Source organism: Fukomys damarensis, unplaced genomic scaffold, assembly GCF_012274545.1.
Source record: "Fukomys damarensis isolate Sample0158 unplaced genomic scaffold, DMR_v1.0_HiC HiC_scaffold_14, whole genome shotgun sequence".
Lineage (NCBI taxonomy): Eukaryota > Metazoa > Chordata > Mammalia > Rodentia > Bathyergidae > Fukomys > Fukomys damarensis.
In genome coordinates this window covers 13818158-13841839 of record NW_022900926.1, presented here as the reverse complement: position 1 = coordinate 13841839, position 23682 = coordinate 13818158, and the positions used below count along the sequence as shown (strand labels likewise).

General features: G+C 39.0%; 1 protein-coding gene across 1 annotated transcript in view; it reads left to right on the top strand.

Annotated features, from left to right (window-relative positions):
* Nucleotides 1-17533, top strand: part of Rab32 (RAB32, member RAS oncogene family) — a 35839-nt gene extending 18306 nt beyond the window's left edge. The window contains exons 3-5 of the mRNA XM_010626678.1: nt 1-204; nt 11721-11998; nt 16201-17533. Coding sequence (XP_010624980.1) covers nt 1-204; nt 11721-11998; nt 16201-16350 — 632 coding nt within the window. The 3' untranslated portion in view covers nt 16351-17533. The remainder of the gene's footprint in view (nt 205-11720; nt 11999-16200) is intronic.
* Nucleotides 17534-23682: the final 6149 nt, after the last annotated feature.

Below are 23682 nucleotides of genomic sequence, written 5' to 3'. Positions count from 1 at the left end.
CTGCGGCGCCCGAGACCCGCGAGCACCTCTTCAAGGTGCTGGTCATCGGCGAGCTCGGCGTGGGTAAGACCAGCATCATCAAGCGCTACGTGCACCAGCTCTTCTCGCAGCACTACCGCGCCACCATCGGCGTGGACTTCGCCCTGAAGGTGCTCAGCTGGGACAGCCGTACTCTGGTGCGCCTGCAGCTGTGGGACATCGCGGGTAAGCGAGCCCAGGGAACCGTCCGCGCCGGGAGCTCGCTGGCTGCGTTCCTCCTCCTAATTCCAGTCTCTGTCCTCTGCCTGAACTCTGCCTGTGTGCTTTTCGAGGGACGAGGACGCGAGAAACGCGAGGCGCAGATGGCCTTGATGCGGTGGGGTCACACGGTGGACGGGGCGGCCCGGGAGACCTTTCCAGGCAGGCTCAGGTCAATGTCCAGAGCCCGCTGGGCCTCCAGAGGTAGGGAGGCAGCCGCTAGTCCCGGGCCATCCCTGCCCCGGCTGGAGGCCGGGAAGCCCTGCGAGCTCCGCCAGAAGTTTGAACTCTGAGTAATGCCAAGATTGCAAAACCGGGTTGAGCTGGGGAGAAGAGCCCATGCCGGGGACCCGGGTCTTCACCGGGGGAGGCTTCCCTCCTTCAGTTGTCACCAACTTTCACACCCAGAGGTGACCCCCTCAGAAGTAGCTCAGACCAAACTGTAGCTCGGATTCCTTTCCAGCAGTTTTTCTTCACCTACCCTGGATCTGGTGCTGTGCTTTTGCGAGGGCCTTTTCCTAACAAGGAGGTGGGGAGCCAGGAAGACTATTCCAGAAGTTTTAACTGTGGCTAGTGATAATAAACCAGGAAGAGTAAGAAAGGCTTGGCTCTGAGCCTGGCCTTAATGAGGGAAACTCCTCTGCTCTTTGAATAGTTAGTTGTTCTTCACGCTGGGGAAGATCTGGGAAATTTCCCTGAAACTCTATACACCCCGTTTCCCTCCATCCACAGCGTCCTTGTCTACCCCTAATCCTGGCCCTTCCTGCCCATCCCACAATCCTGCCTTGTCTCCATCGCTTTGTGTTTAGTTGTCTCTGTGCAATATAAAAAATCATGGTCTCCGAGGGCTGTTCTCCTTACTGACATTTAAGAATTACTCTCTGGCCACGGTGGTGGGTGGGATGTGGACATTTGAAGAGAGGTGAACCATTGGGAAGTTTAAACATGGAAGAGGTAGCAAAGGTTACCCTGTTCGGTAGGAGAAGCTCAGTGCCCTAAGTCATTGGAGCGGGAGCATGTTTAGGGCAGAAGACACCTTACCTTCTCGCCCTTCCCACAAAGGGTGTCCCGAAAGCCATGGAAGGTGCAGCGCCCCAGCTGAGATCAGAGTGCGGGAACCCGTGGCTGCTGTCTTCCTGGCAGTGCTGTCTTCATATAGCCTGGTTCATGGAGGAAGTGTTGAAGAATTACAGACTTTACGCTCATAAGAAAGGATTTCTGCTTCAAATAAGACAGTGCGTTCTCTTCAGAGAAAGAGATAATCAGCCTAGCGGGGGGGGGGTCAACATTTTTTTTGGTCCCTAAAAACCGAAAGTACGTTTGAAAAGTCATCTTTGAAGACAGTCTTCTTTCGAAACACTTCCTGCTGTTGCCCAGAGCAGCAGTGAACATTTTACTGCCTCTTGAAAAGCGTGCATTCTAAAGTTTCCTTACCATGTGATAAGCATCTCGCAGGACTCCTTGGTGTAGGCTTTCCACAAGGAGGACTCAGCCCTCATAGAAGTGTGGTTAACTGTCTAGTCCTTTATGTAAAGTAACATGGCATTTTGATGTTAAATTACGATGGACTCCTACTGCAGATAAATGAGTATAAAGAATGAAACTTATGGCATCTGTATTTTTAAGCTTCATGGCAAAATGTTTTTATTTGGTGACTTAAAACAAAAGTCCAAGTAAGAGTTTTCTTCCTAGGTGTCACCTCTTCTGTTTTCATCATTCTTTGTGTGTGTGTGTGTGTGTGTGTGTGTGTGTGTGTGTGTAATACTGGGGATTGAACCCAGGGCCTTTGTACTTCTCTTTCCAGACATTTAAAAAAATTGTTTTAAGACAAGTTCTTGCTAAGTTTCGAAATTGCCCAGGCTGGACTCAAAACTTGGGGTCCCCCAGCTTTAAGCTCCCAGAGTACAGGGATGAAAGGTTTACACCACCATGCCTGGCTCTTTTCATCATTCTTGAACAGATCTAGATAACCAGCAATAAGACTTACTCTATCTTTATCATACTCTGCTAGACACCTGCCAAGATAAGATATCTTTGCACTTTTGCCCAAATCCAAAACATAATCTTTGCCAGAAAGGAAAGCAGTATTTCACAATCTCTAAAAGGGCTTTCTGGTTGCTAGCTACTGATGTTTCAACAAGAACTGCTGTACCTTTCAGAAGGTATATACTAGCAATCGATAGCATTAGATGTCAACTTCTGAGATCATTAGAAATTATTAGTTTCTTTTAGTAAGATTTTTTGGGGGGGTATCAGGGATCGAACTCGGGTCCTTCTGCTTGTGAAGTGGGCACCAGAATCACTGAGCTAAATTCCCGGCCCTCTTTTAGTAAGATTTTGAGAGATGGAGTCAATATAAGGACAACTAGAGAAAAAAATGACATAGGTTTAAGCTGGAGTTTAGAGAGCTACATCATAGCTGCTTGGTTTGAATATTTGAGCTGTTGGTGAATCTTAGCTCATACTATTTGAATTAAGTAAGAATGATGCAATGAGGGGCATTCCAAAAAATTTTTCCCCAAGCTTACTTGTTTGGCTGGTACTGAATTCTCAAAGAATAGAATATCCCATGATTGCAAAACAGGAGGTGAAGCCAGCCACTTGATATGACTAATTTAAGATTTGGTGTTATTCCTAGCTTGTTTTTGCTTTTGTTGTTTTGGAGGCCTTGTGGGAGAACATGACCATAAACAAATTATGTCAACAATCTCTATTCTAGAGAGCTTTGGAAAGTGTAATAGGCAAGGATTGTTGAACATTTCCTGTAAGTAGAGACAAGCAAATTTAGCTAAACTCTTCAAATTAAGAACCGCAGTAACTTTCAGATAGAGGCCTTGACAAATCTTTCTCATGGCATTGAAAGAACTTATTTTTAAAATGAAAATATACTTGAATGCCATTTTTATATGAAACAATTTTCCTGTTAAATTCATACTTTAAGACTGCTTGATAATAACTGAGATATGTTAGCATGGTTAAGTCTTGAATAAGATTTTAAAGCAAGTTTAATAAACAAACACTAACATTAAGATGTAGCTGGAAGAGGTCTTTGATTTTTCTTTTAATGTTTAGTAGAGGTAAAGTATTGAGGTTATCACAAATTGTAAGCTTATTGCTTAATGGCAATGATAGAATTATCCAGACAGGTTAAATTGCTAATCTAAATTAGTCCTTAAATATATCCACTTAGATATACTGTACTTTAGACTTCATGTATTGATTGAAGTGAGTTGTAACACTTTGAGTCAAAAAACAATTTGGGAATAATCTGCTTTGAAAAAAGTGTGTGTAATAATTTTTACCCAAGCACAAAATGGATGCTTGGAAAGCGTTACAAACTATATAAGCTATGTTTAAATTCATTTTCATCATTTTAATTTCTATCTTAATGCAGAAGGTGGACTCTGATTTTCTTTTTCCACTTTGTACTTTGCCAATTAGTGTACCTGATAATCTCCGATCTTTTTCCATAGCTGTCTTTTAGACATTCATGAGAAAGAATCAGGAGTATTACCTGGACCCTTCCCTGATCTTCGAATTATCACTGAGGGATAGTCAGTGCCCTGGTTTACATCTGTATGACCCTCCAAAACCTCCTGTTTGTGGAGGTGGCGCTTTTGGAAAGGGATTGGATTACTAGTGCACTATAGATGATTTGCTGTTAAGAGGTAGTGTTTGATGGGAAGGGGAGGATCCCTTGGGGTGTGGCCTGGAATGGTGTGTTTCCTTCTCCCTTTCTGTCTTTCACATTCTACTTCCTGTTTCCCTGAGGTCAGCAGCTCTCCTCAACTAAATCTTTCCTGCCCTGGAGCCAGCCAACTGTGACCAAATGTGAGCCAAAATAACCCTCTCCTCCTTTAAATTGCAGGTGTCAGGTTTTATTTCTCAGTGATAAGGAAAGAAACTAAGGCACTGAGTTATCTTCTGAATATGAATAAGCAGTGCTTCAAGTAATTATTCCTAGTCTTTGCCTTACACATGAATGCTACAATAAGTTTCCTGTTGCTAGTGGTGGCCAATTACATACATCCAATCGAAAGGCTTTTTCTAATCTGTGTTATGCATAAGTGACCTGAATTTTCCACAGCCTTGCCATCCCAGCCTTAGTCAGCCTCATTTCCAATGCAAAATTACAAGCAAAGCCTGCCATCTTGAAATCAGAGTTGCTGAGTTTGGGCTGTACCTTTATTCTTGCTGAGGTGGGCAGTGGTCAGCATAACAGTGTCACTGGACAGAGTTTGATAAGTCCCACCAAATAGGCAATGACGACTTCGACCTCCCCTCTCTCTGTGGAGTAGGTTCATCTACTCTTATCACAGAAGCAGGTGAAGGATGTGTTAGGGAGAGGTTTAGGTGGATTCATTAAGGAGAAACAAAGAACTACACACTCAAGAAGGAGTTCAAGTTCTCTAACATGAGGCAGGTTATGATTTGGGGTTTGGGGATATTCACGTGGTCTTGGCATGTTCTCAAGATGAATGGTCTAGGATGTATATTCCTAGTGTCTGTCAGGTTACCCATTCATAGGTTCGGATAAAATGTAAACCAGCATGTGTGTGAAGTATGGAGATATGGTACCTAATTAACAGAGTTATTTCCTTGAGGATGGAAATCTTCGGAATTTGTGAATTTATACTGCTGAACAGACATAGTTCCAATCGACAGGCTTACTGTATCTTTAAGACTGTTAGAAATTTAGAAGTGAGAAGCCTGGAAGGAAAAAGCAGGTGTAGGGCTGAAAAGGCACTGTAAGCTTGGGTAAACTTGGGTGCTGATGCTGCAGTTTTCTTAAGAATTCCATTTTAAAAACAAGTTTCCTTTCTCCCTGCCTTTACTTCTTCTGCCCCACCTCAACAGCATAGTTGTGTTAGCACTCATGGAAATTCTCCTGCCAAAGATAAACCTGTGTCCTGTCCCTCATTATTGTGCACCGTTCTTAACTGCCTCAGTCAGCCCTGTGACCTGAAAGATGCTCAGATGAGCCCACTGCTCAGTGAGATGCTGACAGGAAATTCTCCAACCTTCCTTTGCTCCCAGCCAGTTGCCTGACCCTTCTGCCTTTTGAATTGAATTCCAGGCTTCTAGGAGCCATATAGTCTAAAGGCAGAGGGGTGGACTCACTGGACCAACAACACACAGGTAGTCAGGGGCACCGTGTCAGGCCGTCTCATGACTCTGAGATAAGAAGAACGTGATAGCACGTTTTAGGTTTGTTCTTTTCAAATTGTCAAATGTTCTAGTCATTGTTAAATTAGAATGCATAACTCATATTCTAATGGTTTGATAATCAGTCTCTATTTTGAATCCAAAATTTCCAGTTGTTACACTTCTCTTATGTATGAAACACACTACTTCCAAGGTAGTCAGCTTTTGATTGGCGGCATCGTGTTAATATGGATTTTGAAAGACTTTCCAAACTGTGGGGCTTTTCTGCAGGTAACAAAGGTGTTTCCTTGCTATATATAGTTGCAGTGCACTCCCTGGAAAAGCAAGGCGGTGATTATATGTGTTTGCTTTTATGCTCGCTGATAAAACCCGTAAACTGTTTAGTGTTCCAGGGATTTAGTTATCTTAAATTATATTGTAGAAGAAATTGTGACCATAATGTATGTGCTAGCCCAACTGTCCATTTTTTAAATAAGATTTTCGTATGAAATTTTCTGTGATACTCATTTTGTTTTAAAATGTACTCAGGATTTTACTTTTATTCATACATGATAAAGCCAGTAGATTAGGAGCCAACTGCCATTGAAAATATTAAAGGACACAGCCCTAATGGGAGGGGCAACTATACCAAGGCACACAGGGCCACTTGTGGAAGGATCAGGGACAACTGCTGGGCAGAAGGAGGAAGGGAGCTTCTTGGACTAGATCCTTTAGTGTAGGATTTGAATTTAAGGATGAATGAAAGAGGGTTTGCAAAGTAAGTTAGGGACCAGATAGTTTGGACAAACGCCACCGTGGTCTCCGACTACAGTGGTGATCTTCTCCTGTCTGATACTTGCTCCTGGTGATTTAGGGATGGGGGATAGAGTCCTAGTGGGTGGGAGCCTGATAAAGGAACACTAGGAACTATTAGGATTTAGAATTAGTTGTTTTGCATATCAAAGGGTTGCTTTGGGGAGAGTAGTTTGCTACCTCTAGAATTTTAGCTGACTCCCCAAGAAGAATTCTTTCTCTAGGCCAGCAAGTCCCTGAGATGTCAGTGTCACATAGAATACAGAAAATTGAAAGATAAAAAAATTAATACATATTTTTTGACATTCCACTAAAAAAGATTGAGAGATGAAATAAAATGCTCTCTCAAAGAAGGAAAATTTGAATTCGGTATATACTGCAGGAGGGCCATAATCTTAAAAATAATGAGTACTTCACAGTTAAAAAACACTTAAGGTACAGAGAATGGGCTAAGTCTACAAGTTGTATTAAAGATGTACAGATCTTCTCTTGGATAGGAAGAAAGTGCATTTACTTCTACAGCTGTGAGATAAAAGATCAAGGAAAGCGCTTTAGAATTCTATCCAATTTGCGTCTTCAAAAGCATTTTGCTCTTTATGTCTCGTGATTGAGTAGGTGAGGCTGAGGGAGCTTCTTCACTCTTCTGTTGAAAGAGATGGAAGAACAGAAAAATAAATTAATAGGAAATGTTTTATTTAAGGCAGGTGTACCCAACCCATGGCCCTCAACAGCTTAAAATTTGGCCCATGATATAAACTTTTCATATTATTGTGTGACTTTCATTTATTTTTCATCTTTATTAGCACCTGTTTACAGTACATACTGACTACATTCCTCATGGGGAGTTGGTCTGTGTGCATAACACATCTCAATTTTTTTATGTCTCCTTCCCCCTTCATCTCTTAGATCCCAATTGATAAAGATCTATCTCCCTGCATTTCTTTTATCAGTCTTTTATTTTGCTTCTTCATTTATGCTTTGGGTTTCTCATATAAAAGAAACCATACAATATTTAACCTTCTGGGTCTGATTTAGTTCACTTAACATTGTGGTTCCAAGGTGCATCCATTTTCCTACAAATGACTCAAATTTATACTTCTTTATAACAGAGTAGTGCTCTATTGCGTATAAATACCACATTTTCTATATCCATTCATCTGTTGATGTGCATATAGATGGCTGCCAAGGGTTATCTATTAGGAATGATGCCGCTATAAATATGGGTATATAGGAATCAGTATATGACGTCTTTAGCATTTTGGGAAAGATATCTGCAAGAGGAATAGCGGGGTGGAATGGGACTTAGCAGTATTTTTCATGACTGGATTGCCTGGTGCTCCAGCCTGGACTGTGTAGGCAACAAAAGGATGACTAGTGCAGTACTCTGCCAGCTATGCAGAGCACACAGGCACATTGCAGCCCGCGTGTGTCACTCAGGGCACATGGCTGTGTGGCTTGGTGGGTACAGAGCAACGATTACTCACAACAATGTTTCAGTCGTGTGCCTGTGAAGACGGGCATTTATTGTTATTAAGGAGACGTGGAAATGTTCTTAATCATTAAACTTGGCTCATTGAATCATCGTATAAAATAATTTAATCCATTAAAATACAAAGAATAAAGGCAGTTTTGTTACTTGTATGCATTAACAGAATTACAGATTTTTTTATGTAGCTCAAGACGAGTCTTCCCTCAGACCGAGGCAAGCAGGAATGTTGGACATCCGTGGTTTAAGGATTTCTATTGGTCTTTCTGATAGATAATCTATATCCTCTTCTTTCTTATTATTTTCATTCACTTCTATCTACATATTTCCTTAGACTCCTTCACAGTGACTTTGATTCTTGAAATTATTATAAATATGTCAGGGTTCTTGGTGTGATTAAATGGAGCCTCTCCTGTAGAACCACTGGAGGTGCCTAAGATGCAGACTCTTTAGCTCCCACAGCATCTGTAGATGCAGATTCTTCTGACAACATGTGCTATGCATCATGGGTTAGCAGGAGAAAAGTTACTTCTCTCACTCAAAAAGTTTAGGGCCCGCAATCTAAGACTGGTAAGCAGCACCATAAAGGCTTCACGGATGAAGCCTGGCTTTTCACCCTTCAGCTAGGCAAGGCCATATTCATTGCCTCCAGGATCCAGTCAGCTGGACAAACCCATGGCAAAGGACCGCTAGGAAATCTCAGGCTGGATGCATGGGCTACCCAAATCAAATTCTGGAAAGGGAATATGGGTATGGGCAACTAGCAATCCTTAGCATCTACACAACCCATTCCTAGGGCTTGGAAGGTTGCAATCTCTATCCAGCACTGACAGTGGTTCTTATAGCACAGTTATCTTCTTAACCAGTCTGCCCGATGCTCATTCTCCCTCACTTTCCATAACCTCTCAGTTCCTTTCTCAGATTCACAGTGCTTCCCTGAAGTGGCATCACTTCCTCATCCTCCCAGAGAGTCCTCAGGAACCACAGTGTAGGCCCCAGAGTAATTGGGTACTTTTGTTTCCTGTTGGATACTCTGATTTCAAATGGAAAATGCTCAGTATCATAAAATGTTAAAACTATTATGAGTTTGGATGCAAATCAGAAAGCTAATTGATTTGATAGTTATCCTCTTCTAACTTCTGATTAGAGATAGCTTGTTGGATACTTCATCTCTGAAATGAACATTGAGATATGCGGATTTTTCTTTAAAGGACTTTCCATTCATTAAGTGGAAACTCCATATTTTCACCAAGTCACCTTGACTGGACTGGCAATATATAGGTTAGTAATTCTCAAAGCAGTTGGAAAACTAAGCACTATTTCATCTTAGTACTTTGACTTGGTTAGAGTAAAATTTATATTTTGAATTTCAACTGACATTTATCAAATGGGCCCAAGAATATAAACTATAGATTAAAACACACACACACACACACACACACACACACACCCCACTGAAAAACTATACAAAAACAGTGATGAAAATTCCAAGGGAAGGTTTCTCTGACCAGTGTTTGTGAAACTGCAGAATTTAGCACTTTCCTTATCAAATCTGAAGGAAAATGCTTCCATTAGCTGTGAAGAGATAAATCAAATAAGTTTGTATATTTTCTTTAACTGAGTGAGAATCCTCTTAGAAACATACATACCTTGTTGTTGCAAGTGCGTCTCATGGTAAGTAGTGTCTGGATACCTCCGAATAATAAGGTAAACATTTTAAACCGTTCCCAACATGAGTGTTTTGTAGTTTGTCCTTTGCATATAGAAGAGGTTGTGTGAACCTTTCGATATCTTTGCAGCATTTATGAGTAGCACTGGGCTCTTTTTTTTCTTTCTGATTGCCAAGGTATCAAGTTACCATCAAAATTTCCTCCTTTATAGAAGGAAGTAGTGCATGGTTTTAAGGGACACAACATTTTGAGTCATCGGGCCCGCGCTGTGTGTATACCAGCGGCCATGCTGGTAACAAAGGCCTTACCTAGTAACAGGATGACTAATGTCTGAGCAGAGATTCCCTTAGGTCCTGTGTAAAGCCAAAGGTGACACAGAGGAGAGAACTAAGCTGTCTTTAAGGAAGTTACTCTTGGGCTACTGGCGCTGCTGAAAATTACTTTGGATATACAGAGCACATGCAGAAAGATCTACTCCAGCAAGTGTCTGGCTAACAGACCAGTCAGCGCAAAAAAATAACAAATCAGCAAATACAAATAATTTCACCTTCTTGAGACTTTATTCTTTCATCTATAAGTCTAGTAAAATTGGACTATATGATTTGGGATGCTTCCAGAAATCACTGGAATTGACTGTGTAAACATTGCTGAAAGAGACCAGTGTTGCCTAGAGTTCCACTGGAATGATAGGAACTTGTCTGATAAACCTATTAAGTAGATGCTCCCCCAAATTCTCATAGGTTTTCCATTCCTCAAGAGTTTTGCACACATGTGTGTGCGCACACGCACACACACACTCACCCCTGAAGCAAAACTTATACTACTCCTCTTTGTATATACTAAGTGTAGACTTCCTTCACTATCCAGCCCCTCCAGTCAGGACCCCCCACTGACCCCAGCCTGGGACATCCCATGTAGGAACTGCCTACATTTTGGTGGTCTATTCTCATCTGATTACTTAATTGATCAGTTTTTTAAAATCTTATTTACAAGTCTTGAGAGTCCTCTTAAGTATTCTCTGTACAAATATTTATCCGGTAGATGATCTACATTTTATCTCCCAGTTACTTTCAGTTGCTTAACTGCATAATTTATGCTTTTTTGATTTGACATATAATGTATTCTTTTTTGTTTTGAAAGCTTGTTTCCTTGTATGAGGGCTGTCAGTGAATTTTGAATCCTAACCTTGGGATCAAAGGAAAATTAGCTAATGCTCTTAAATCCTAGTGTCTTCCTTCTTGTGTCAAATAGCTTTTCTGAGTAAAATTTAACATCACTTGAATTAAGAAGCAACAGCCACTTAAGCTTAATAGTGTTTTATAGCATTTGAACATTTATACTTTTAGTCATTTGTCAGCCTATCATCTTTTGTAATTGCTTATATCATAAAATAAAGTGTTATAAATCTTAGTGTTACATTGGTTACCTTTCAGTTTTTCCTGTCTCAATCTAGTCAGGAGTTTGACAACCTTGAGAAATCAAGGCAACTGAAAGGTAGCTCGGAATCTTAATGTATGGGCTCTAGGGAATCAGAAAACCTAGACTGGTCCTATCTTCTTTAATCAGTATAACTGTGATCTAGACCAAGCAGCTTTTTGCCTGTCTTCTCATCTCTTAGATGAAGATAAATGTCTTTCCTAGGTGACAGATTAGTATGGTAACCTATAGTAAGGGAATGGTTTATAAGCCCATTTTTATGAATCAATAGTAATAATGAAGTAGCAGAATCTACCCAAAATTATAAATTATTTAAAAAGAACAATATTTAGAGAACTCCCCAACTGATCCTTCTTATAATCAATCAACCAGTTGTGCTACACCTTGTTCTAAGACCCTGGTTTTCGTGTGCATGCTTCTTACAGGACACCAATCTTACAATTGAGTCAAAAGCGGATACAGCCTAGAGATGTGAAGGAAAGATGATTGAGAACATGATCTACTTATCTCTTGTCCAGTCCTAATCTCTCAGGCTGAAGTTTTAGCCACTGCACTTATCTCCTTCCTGCAAACTTCATTTCCTTCTTATTTCTCCCTCCACTTCCCACTTTCATTGTTTTTTCTCAAATGCCTCTATTCTCTTAGAACAAGGGAAGAGGAGAAAGAACCACAATCTTGATAGCCTTGGTGCTGTCATATTGAAGCTTATGGTGAAGGTGTGGGTGCAGAGAGCCTAAAGCCCTTAATTGTGTACTCAAGTGAATCATCGGCTACTTCTGCTTTATAGATCATGGTTCTGGGTGGATGTCCTTACTCCCACCCATGTATGTTGCTGTGGAATAGAAGATATTCACTGATAGTATTATTCTTGGGGTCAGTGGGGCCATGACCAATGTATGACTCCATGAGAATTTTTTTATATTTATTTCTAGGTCAGGAGCGGTTTGGCAACATGACACGAGTATACTACAAGGAAGCTGTTGGGGCTTTTGTAGTCTTTGATATATCAAGAGGTTCCACATTTGAGGCAGTGTTAAAATGGAAAAACGATCTGGATAGTAAAGTTCATCTGCCCAATGGCAGCCCTATTCCTGCTGTCCTCCTAGCTAACAAATGTGACCAGAGCCGGGACAGTGGCCATAACCCTTCCCAGATGGACCAATTCTGCAAAGACCATGGCTTTTCTGGATGGTTTGAAACTTCTGCCAAGGTGAGATCTGCTTTGCTGATGAGCTAGCTCGTCTGTTTACCTTGTCAGTCTGAGTTGTGACTAGAATATTTAGATAGATTTAAAGCCAGAAAAAGAAAAGCGTAGCGTGAATGTGTAATAGCTTCCCTCATTCTGTACTAGGAGCGCTTTCAAAATATATTAATAAGGAAGTGAAATAAGGGTAGATTTTTGCCTTAAAATAAAAATTAATTACTATTTACAGGAAACATCAAGTAATGTTTTCTTTGAATTTTGAGTTTTTTACTGAGATACTGTTCATGCTACAGAAGTAAGTGAAAGATATATTTTCAAGCACAAACATTTTTTTCTTCTAAAAAAGGCTTAAAGAACTAATGCCCGTACGTGAAGATTATGAGATATGATCAGCAAATGTTTCAATTAAAAAGTGTATTACAGTCAGAGACACATTGCTCTCAGTGCCCCACAAGATACTCCGCCTCTCTTCAAACGCACTTATCTTACCGTCTTGGCCATTTTCTGAAGCACTTGTGGAAGTCCTCTTTCATGTCTTGAATCTTGCTGTGGAACCTCCTCACTATCCTGCGTTTATTAAAAGACATTGGCTTTCCAAGGTCATTGCCACTCCAGGGAAGAGTCACAGGTCATCTGGTGCCAGACCCGGTGACTGAGGTGGAGCAGGACACACAGTAATGTTTTTTTGAGCTGCCCTTCCAGTGGGTGGCACCTGGCAGCAGCGCTCTCCATGTCTGTTTAATCACGCCTCATAAAGACACTCCAGAGCTGCTTCTGAAAGTAGCAAGAACAACAAGATATTTGGGTTCAAAGTGAAGAGGGGCATTTTGAGGGGGATTAATGGCAATGTGCCTTTTACTGTGGTACAGTTTTTTTTTTTTCATTTAGACACTCACCATATAATTTGTCACACCCTCTAGGCCATATGCAACACAAAGAGATTGAATGCTTAACAAGTAAATGTACTGAGCTGTTTGTAGAGCTTTACATCAACTCTGTATGAAGAGATTTGAACAAGAGCAAAAGGTCAGCATTTGTAAAATGCTTCTTCATCAATACTGATTTTTTTCCTTGCTAATTGGGAATTGGACAAAATGTGCTTTGAAAGAAAAAAACACTAATGAAGACTTTGAAAATCTTAACCATCTAGACATGCAAGAAAGCAAAGGTGAATTTCAGAAGTACACAATATTGGGAGAGTTCAGTGCCCTGGATGTTTCACAGGAGAGGGTTAAACAACAAAATCAGAAGTATAAAATGATACGTTTGACACATTCTACGTGGAGAAACACTAAGTCATACATTTGTGTATTTATGACACAGTTCCAGGTTTAATAAGTGTTGTACGGATCTTTTTTGTTTGATTTTTTTTTTTTTTTTTTTTTTTTTTTTTTGATACTGGGGATCAAACTCGGGACCTTGTGCTTGTGAGGCAGATGGCAGAACCACTGAGCTAAATCCCTGGCCCATGTGGATCTCCTTTGTACATGTGCACAAGTATCATCATTCCTGCAGTCGTTCCCCTCATTCTGGAGACCATGGTAGTAACAGGTGACTCTGGGCTGTGTGGGAAATTAACCCTCAAAGCGCAACAGTATTAGATGCCAGTGATGACCAGAGTGGCAGCAGGGAGGGCAGCCGCTGGTTAAGGACAGAGTCCTTGGAGGGAAAGAATGTATCCTCGGGTTATCTTTCCTAATCCACAGGCTGTTGGTTTCAATAAATACAACATCTGATTTATTTTTTATAATTTTTTCTTTTATGAAAAAAAAAAACCCAAAATTTCACAACAAAATACTAACAGAAGTATGACAGTTAAGACACTGTCTGCTGTTAGCTTCAGAGTAGTTAGCGGTGCTGCATGAAACCTTACCTGCCAGGAGGAGAAGGAAAAGCTTGTAAGAGAGAAGGACTTGGTCTGGCAGTCAGGCTTCTGACCACTGTGTAATTTGCCATAACTTTTCTGGCTTCATTAACAAAAATAGCAGCGTATATAAATATGTTATGTGAGCATGTAGTTGGTTGGAGGTATTCCGTATTCCAGATAAAATAACAACTTTAGGCATAATTTGAATAAATCTTAATTATAAAAATCTAACATTTTGCACAGAACCCACATGTAAGATTCATGCGTGATGTCACATGGTCTATAATTTGAGAACGTGCAAGTGACCAGCTTTATTTTATTCATAGACAAGATTACATGTAGAGTTTAGAGGATAAAATTGGTTTAAAGACCCAAGTGTGTTCTGTGCGTCCCTACAAATATACTAGAAACAACTTCTGAAGAATTTCCTATGTACTACAGAGGGAATTTTCAGAGTATAACAGTAATGTAAGTTTTAAGTGAAAAATCTGTGGTCCAGTACTTATAGCACTTCTTAAGTGTGACCTATAGATACACTAGATATACATACACACATACACGCACACATAGATGTATAAATAGGTAAAGTAGGTAGAGAAGTATAAGTGTACATGTACATATATCTACTACTCTTATCTGTTAAGAGGGCTTGGAAACGAGGACACCATAAGAAAGAATGGGCTTTCGTAGTCCTTAGTATTTGTTGTTGCTGCTGGTGATTGAACCCAGGACCTCATGCATGCTAGGCAAGTGCTCTACCACTGAGCTACTCTTCTGGTTCCAGAATTTGACTTTTAAATACAGTTTTCCAGTAAGCAGGAAGAACACACCTAGGAAAATAACTGATTCTGCAGCTAGTGGGACTAGAAAGTTAAGATTGTCTGAGATATTTTGTGGTGTCAGAACCTAAAGAAGTACTCGAAGAAATGGTGGAGACATGTCACAGAGACACAGGAGCTTCTCTAGCGGCTTTAGAAATCCAAAGCAATTGGAGCACTGAAGTTAAAAGTTATCTCACAGAGTTAAATCACCATGACATGCACAAACAAATGTCAAATACCTGGACAATAGAATCATTTTTTAAAAATAGAGTCCCAACTCATAAATACAGAAAGGAAATAAAAAGGCACCATTAAACACCATGTTAAAAATTGTTTCACAGGAGAATTAATAGGTGCTGTAATTGGTAAGGGAAAGGATGGTGGGAAATAGGAAACTTAAGTAGCGTGCTTACTTAGTACAAAAGAAAAACTCTTAGGTGAGGAGCCTGGCAGCATGACTTCAGTGAATTTCCTGATACTCTGAGAAGGACACAGACTCCTATCTTGCTCCTGCCAAGAATGTAAAACTTCAATTTAATTGTAGTGAAATATTAACAGACCCAGATTGAGAGATATTTTCTGGTTAGTGCTCCCCATGAGTATCAGGGTCATGGACTACAAAGAAACGGAGTTCCTGTTCCGGATTGAAGGAGACCTGGGAGATGTGACAGCAAAATACAGCTTCTGATCCTGCATCATGCAAAGGCCCTGAGATAGCTGGGGAAATAGAAATAGGGTTGACATGATACTGTTTCCCAATTTCCTGGTTTCTGCGCCTACACTGTGGTTGTGTAAACTGTTGATCTTTGAGGAACGTGTGTGAAGTTTACCCAGGAAATTTTACTACATTTTTTGCGTGTTGTTGGAGATGTGACATTATATTAAATGGTAAACAATAGTATTTTCTGTGTGTTGTCAATTGTGAGTTTTGGGAAGATTTATGCAAATCTTCTCACAGTGCTGTGAGAGCGAATGACTCTTCGGGTTTCCTTAATGGGCACCACACGACGTGATTGTAGGCTAATTATGCATGATGATTTAAAATATTAATTTATACTCACAGATGGAAGAACAACATGATACATTGAACATATTTTGATGTGGTTTAAGCCCCTTTTACATTTTCCTTCACAGTGCATCCTGAATACTTTAGGTATAAATTCTAGGGCAGAAATTTCCCAATCAGAGTGCTTTCTGCTGTGCGTAGCAACCTGGAACAGGATGGCTCATTTTCAACCATCAAGAGAGCTCTCAGAACCTAAGTGTCCAAAGTTTAAAACAGGGACATCAGAAAAGATAATCCGTGGTTAGAAAAATAAAATAAAAAAATTCTTCCTGCAGCTACACGATTCAATAACATTGAACTCAGTATGCAGACATACGAGTTTTAGAGAAAATGGTCGCTGGTGTACTTAGTGTCCCCTCTGACAATTCTCCCCATTTCCCTCAATACTCAACCCTTTCTTCTGAGAACTGATGTAGTGGTGGCATTGATCCTACTCTTTGCTTCTTTGTTACAGGATAATATAAACATAGATGAAGCAGCCCGCTTCCTGGTGGAAAACATTCTTGCCAACTGTAAGAACTTTCCCAGTGAAGACAGTGATGTGGACAAAATTAAACTGGATCAGGAGACCTTCATGGGAGAGCGCCGGGCTCAGTGCTGCTAGTTGGCCTTTGCCTCCCCTGTCTGCCTTGGTCCTGAGCATGTGTCAGGAATGGTCAGGTGTTTCTGTGGGCTGTGGATCTCCCACCCGTGTCCTTCACAGTCCGGTTCCACAGGGCTCCTCTGGTCATTTAAAACCAGAAGAGGTGGAGAAGTAACCCCACTTGCATTTCTGTGCTTTAACGGATGACCCGAGGCTTCGATGCTGTCACCATCCTATGGAGGATAATGTTTACATCCTTTTAAACATCTTTGTAAGTGACTTCCTGGTTGTAGTTTCCAGTGTAAGCACTGGGGTGGTTGTCAAACTGCCCTGCAGTGCGCCTATGATGTTGAGTCAGTATCTATAGTCCATCTTCACTCTTAAGAGATTTTTAGACTCCGTTGGCCACAGGCACTTGAAGTTATTGTTTAGAAATGATTTTCTCTTCACCACTCTGGTACTTTGTGTAAATTTTTTTCCCTTAAATGCTGTGAGTCCAACAGTCATGGTCTGTGGTATGTGGTCACACTTCTTAACTGTTGTTATCCTTTCTGATTTCTCAGCAAAGGACTCCTACCAATGCTGTATTGTGGATGTCTTCTTCTGGACCTGATTGCTACCACTTGGAAACAGTCTAAATGATTTTTTTCTCTCCCTAGTCCTGTCTTTTCTCCCTTCATTATGTTTATGTTTCCAACCAAGGACCTTACTGATATTACTGTTCCATTTCTCTCTTCCTAGAGCTGAAGAGTACTTTTCAAGAGTACTTTTCTGATTTGTAATGGTAGTAGTCAAGAAGAGAATTTTTTTCCAAAGCACTTACAATTCTATCTGAGCTTCTAAAGTACAAATTGTGAAAGAAATTAGGTCAAGTATGATTTTACATAAAATTTTGGACATTTAGTGTAGTGGTTGAAAACTTCAACAATGTTTGTATTGTCATTAAACCCAGTGAATAAAAAGAATAAATATTTTAGGTGAAATCTGTGGCCCGTCTTTTGAATTAACGTAGTTGTAAGAAGCTATTTTTCTGCCTTAGAACATTTTGTTTACTTCTGCTTTTTATTTTCAAGGGGCTTAATTATGTGAAAGATCCAACTTGTTTCTTTCAAAGAAATGGTAGGGTTTTTTATGTCTTAAGTCAGAGCTAATGCCAAATGAGACATTGATAAGTTTGCCTCATATATTTGGTGGGCTTGATAGGAAAGATACATCCATTTGCTGAAAATGAGAAGAGCCAACATGGAACTGTGTTTTCTCTGACAAGTATAATCTGGAAATAAATAGAAGCTGTCATAGGCCAGAAATATAGCCTTCTATTCTCATTAAACCTAAGTCTTGCCTACAAAGCACAAGTTTGTTTATATACTGTATGTTTGAATAAAAAAGAAATCCTTTGACTTCTTTCAACATGTGTTCTATGTGGGAGACGGCAATACTGATTATGCCCCAAGCAGGCTGTCAGCAGTGCAGGCTGTAAGAGGTAACCTCACAACTGGCTTGTGTATAGAAGTGAGTCTGGCTGAACCCTATGTGCCATGTGAGGTCAGAGTGACTTGCACCCAAATTCCATTCCCACAACTAGAACCTTCTTAACTAGAAGGGCAATGTTCTAACTATAACCATATATTTTGTCTAGTCTGTTCCTAATTTGAGAATATTTTGTCTTGTCTTTTATGAACTTTGTTTACATTAATTTCCATAGAAACCGCATGACTGCCCATCCTTACATGTAGTTCCACCCTTGCACGTAGCTTGCCTTTACCCTAATTGATTACCAGTAAAAATCAATGGCTTGAACTGGCCAGCGCCTTTGTCAGTTCCACTGACATTGGTTGTCCTGGCCCCCATTTCCTGTCTCTTTTAGTTCTGTTTTAGTTTTTTTCTCAGGCCTATGTTGTACACTGGGCAGGACACAGGAGCCTACTGCGGAGGTTTCTGGTCATGTTGCAGGGGTCACCAGTACTCTACATAGAATCAGATTTCCTGAGGTGAAAGAATACAAAGCCTTGCTTAATTAATATTTCCATTAATGTAACTCCTTTTATTATCTCTAATGAGAATAAGAATCAAACCTTGCTTTCTAAGGCATATATCATACTTTATTACATTTGAATTCAGGGTAAGCTACATAAATGGCTAAGTGAAAGAAGAGAAATTTTGGTTCCTTTATTCACTTTGAAAAGTAACATATGTACACAAACACACACACAATGGCTTACACACTGTACAGAATACTTTAAGAATGAAAGGATATGCATTTCTTCTTTACATGTCTTATGTATTATAAAAATGTCAAGGTTTAACCTTCTATGTATTGATCCATAAGCCACTAATGTTTCTTAAAGTGATTGCTGTCGAAAATGGTGATTTTCCAGAGGTGTGATTTGGTCTCCTGAGATACCCACATAAAGCACCTCAGGTGCTCAGTGAAAGTTCCCAAGACTTACTGTAGACTTGCTGGGTTCATTTTCTAAGGATGGAGCTCAGAAATGCTTTTGCAGATAATCTGATGTTTATTTTGAAAATGTACACTAAGTAGCAAATAGTAAAATGTTATTCAGTTTAAAATCTGTGGTATTACTCAAAACATGAGCACTTAAAAAATATACCACTTTCATTTCCACTTGCAAATCGTTGTTATTAGAAGTCTGAAAGCCTTGAACAATGGAAAGGCACTATAAACTTGCTTTCATTCACTGAGCAGGACAAAACATTCTTATGGTTTTGGCAGTGTGAACTGACCTTCTAATATTATTGCTACCAATGATTAGTCATTTTTGGGAAAAAAGTAAATCATAATTTCACCCCAAAATGATATATGGAAATTATCATAAATGCAAAAATAAAAGTATAAAAAGTCTAGTTTGGAAGGAAACATTTTTGATTTGGATTTTAGAAAATCCTTTTGCATTCTCAAATGCTTAAAATCAAAGAGGGAAAGACAGGTACATTGGATTACATCAAAATGTCTTATACACTAAGCCTCTATCAGTAAAATTATATGCAACAGACAAAAGAAAATAGCATATGTATAACTTGTCTAATTAGATGAAGATTAATAAGCAGTATAGTAAAAACTCAATCAGTAAAAATGGACAAATAATATAAAACCAGCAGTATTACCAAAGGGGTAATTCATATGTCAAATATTAGTAAGATGTAACCCTTAAAAATATAAAACTTGTCAAATTCATAAAAACTACTGGATTGATCATATCCTTGATTTGGGCAAACAAACAGGAAAATAGACGAAATTTATCTTAATAGATATTTCCAAGTTACCTTCTAAAACTGCTATTCTGTTTTCACTTTTAGTCCATATCTTGCCCAGAAGTGAAACTGTTACATTTAAGGAAGTAAAATTAAAAACAAAATCCCTTCCCAACTCAGAGAACCACTCTGTAAAGATAGAAGATAAAGAAAACTCTTTTATCATTTCACACTGAATAAGTATTAAACCAGAATGTTATATGCATTATAGGCAATTCAGTGAGAATACAAAGACAGGAGGAAATTTCGCTCGTAGATAGCCAGGACTATTTAACATGTTACATGACTATTTAAAAAAAAGGAACAGAGCCAACCCTCCCCAGAGGATTTGGCCTCATCTGAGACACACAGTTCGTCTCATATCCACTTGGTAACTGGTATGATCATGAGTCATAGGTAATTGGCTTTATCTGTGGGAAAAAAACAACTTTTCACATCTTGATTGTAAGAGTTCTGTGACTTGGCTCAAGTTACTAAAGGTAGACTTCTGGAAGTGAAGCTGAGACAGAGGTGTTATATTTCAAAGAGATGACTCCCAGGACTCCAGAAAGTTGGTGAGATGCCAGTTTAGCTCATAAGATGATTTGCATTCATTTCAAGAGAACGAATGGAAAGCTTTCTAATGTAATATTCTCAGGAAAGGGGAATTAACTTTTCCTTTTTAGTTTATGTCTTCACTTACCATCAACCCTGTATGAAAATGTGCTTGTGTGTACACAGAATAAGTGCGTTCGCTGCTCATTGTTCCTGTATATTTTGTACTCCAAGAAAAAAATTAGAAATAATTTAAATGCCCCTTTTCAGGGAAGAAACAAAATGAACAATTATATATACACCCTGGGAGGTACTGAGCAGCAGTGTGGGGACATTTTTGTTAAAATATGTGTTAAGAATTTAAAGGCTTTGTAAACTGTATGGAAACTAATTGCAGCTGTCTCTGAGAAGTTTGGATTTGGGATAGTTGGATAAAACAGACTTTATCTTTTTAGAAAGTTATATTTTTATGGCAATGGAGTACAGATGTTAGTAACAATTCACATTACACTGGTCACTATACTTGTTACACTGTCATTAAAAAGAAAAGAAGCATTGTCATTTGGAACACAATGCTTTAAACAAAAGCTAGTTCCACCCGTCTTGCTTTTCACTACGTTAAATAACATCACCAATAATTTTGTTCTTTTCAGATCTTAAATATATTATTTTTTAACAAATTAAATAACTTCTTAAAGATTGATAGCTCTAATATTCAGCTCAGCGTACATCTACATTTGCAGGGAGTCGGTATTTTGTTCCTGCTCGCTCTAGCCAGTGTTCAAGAATAGGCAACTGGCAACTCTAAAGGAGGGTTTATATGTAAACTCAAGACCCTGGGAGGCTGAGGCACAAGTTTGAGGTAAGCCTGGGCAATTTAGCAACATCTTCTCTCAAAATAAAAAAAAAAAAATTTTTGAAAGTCTGTGGGTGTAACACAATGTGAAAGCTCTGATTCCAACCCCAGTAATGCCAAAAAGAAATTTTTAAAGAGTAGGGTGTATGTGTATGTAAAATCATGTGAACTTGACATTTATATTCCGTTCCATTTTGAAAGATGAACATAGAATGGCATGCTTCAGGGGGTTTGGGTGCAGCTCAGTAATACAGTAATTGCTTTGTGTGTGCAAAGCCAAGGATTCAATCTCTATCACTACAAAAAAAAAAAAAAGGCTTACTTCTGCTGTTTCAAGTTGTGCCTGTACATGAGAGGCAGAGGAGAAGTTAGTTATCAGGTTGGGGTTGGAGGTGAAGAACTGCTGGATCTATTTCCATGTCTGTATTTCAACTCACAGTGGGTAGAAAGTCACTTGACCACCACTGATTTTGCCCAACAAGTCCTTCAGCTTTTCCCACCCCAAATTCACTGTTGCCATCTTCGTCTTCCTGACAAATGTGCTCTTAGAGTCTAGGTGTTTAGACTTTTAATAAGTTATAATTACATTTATAACTCTAAATAAAACGTGGTGCTGTCTTAGGGAAATGATTTTTTTGGTTGAGTTTGTCAGACCACAGTAAATTTATAGCTTGCATTTATAAAAACTTTGCCTTTGAATCTTTACTATGACATAGGACAAGCTGCTAAAGTGTGGTTAAGAACAATTTGTTTAAGAGCCTATAGAGCATTAAAGGAACACGCAATTGACTTAAATGAGGGTAGTCATGGGGATTGAAACTACCTTTAATTTTAGTTCAATGTACTGTTTGTCTATCTGTAAAGATTAATTTCTATGGATTTCGTTTGTGTTGGTTATAAACTTTTAAGCATTGTATTCTCCAAACCCCTCTCGGTTAAGAAGTTTCGTTGTAAAGTACTGTGGCACTTCATGCTGTTTCAATTCAGAATAATTTCAATAGCTTGCAATAAATAATTTTTCATAAAATAACACCTTTAAAATTGACTGTGTACTCTACACTATTTTATGGTACTATTTAAACATTTTTCTATCTAATCCTATTACCAGGATGATGATTTAATGACAAGTTTAATGCATATTGGTAACAATGTACAATATGGATAATAATGGACCTTACATAGTAAGAAATTAAACAAAACAGAAACTTGTTGCTAGCATAGATTTGTGAACTATTGCTCAGATGTATACAATTCTAAGTAAACCATCTTCTAAAATAATGGTGACGCCTAACCAGAAATCAGCTTATGTTCAAACATTTAAACATGTTTCTTCTCACTGTAAGATCAACAGTGCTAAATCAATGACAGAATTATAGTATTATGTTCTTAAACTGCTCAAGTGTTTATAGGTTTAAATATCTAGTTTAATGTTTTCTCATCACACATTTTTCTTTAACTATACACATGAAATAAATATTTCACTCTGTTACAGACTTTTAAGGCATTGCTCAAATGTCATGAGGATCCCACAAAAATATTTAATTCATGTATATTATAAGACAGCTCTAGGGTGAAACAAAATAGGCTGAATCCATAAAAGCACATGAAAACCACGCCTATGCTCAATTCTTTTAACTCTTTACTTGTGGTTGCCCTGACTTGCAGGTGTCAGAGAGTTCAGTGTGACAGCTGATCTTTCCTTTGAGCAGTGGCTGAACATGGGCATGCCATCCTTTAGTTATTAGCACCCAAATTCTGTGCTTAAACCTCAGAAGTGCCAACTAAAGGCTCTCACTTCTCCCAGAATTCTCCATGGCATGTGTTAGATCAACAAATAAAGACAAGAAGCAAATAATTTGTTTTCTCATTAATCAGTTGGACGAGCTTCCAAATGACTTCTGGCAGCGATATCTTTAGAACTGTATGTTATGAAAGAGTCTGTCTTTTAATCTTTACTAAATGACATATTTGTAAGTTTATTTTTGAAGTGTTCTTGTCCTTTTCGATCCAAGGTTAATGATGAACTTGAAGATGAGAAAGAAACAGTGTCAGAAGGAGTTACCTATGAGCTTCTCAACTCAGGTAGTCTGCTTTTATTAGAGAAAAAATGTACCTAATTCCCACTAGGCCCTTAATTACAATTTATAATTCTTTTTCTACTCAATGTTGTACAAAAATATTAAATATGCCTGGTTAACGGAGTTCTAGCACTTGTCTTAGAATTTAACTTAAAATGTATCTATATATGAGATCATCTGCATTGTCAAGAGAAATTACATTGCTGTCTCAACTCTGTAACACTATCACAAAATACAAAGATATTAGGAAAAAAGTAAAGAAAGATTGATGTGCTTATTAGAAGATGGCCAGGGTAAGCACCATGAGAAGACAATGGACGTAAGAGACTCAGCTATTAGCCCAGCAAGGAATGCCAATGGTTGTCAACAAAATGCCACATGCTAGGAAGAAGCCAGGAAGCTTTTCGTTACCAAAGAAGGTCTCAAAAGATTCCCTCAAACAGAGATAGAAAACCTCAAGCCCACTCCTCCTACACAAATAGAAAATGAATAAGCGTGCTGAGTCCCATCACAGAAAGAAAGAATTTTCAGGATATGTCAGTAAGAGATACAGAGAAGGTTCAGCTGGCATTGGAAGAATTAATTTTTTTTTTTTTTTTTTTTTTTTTTTTT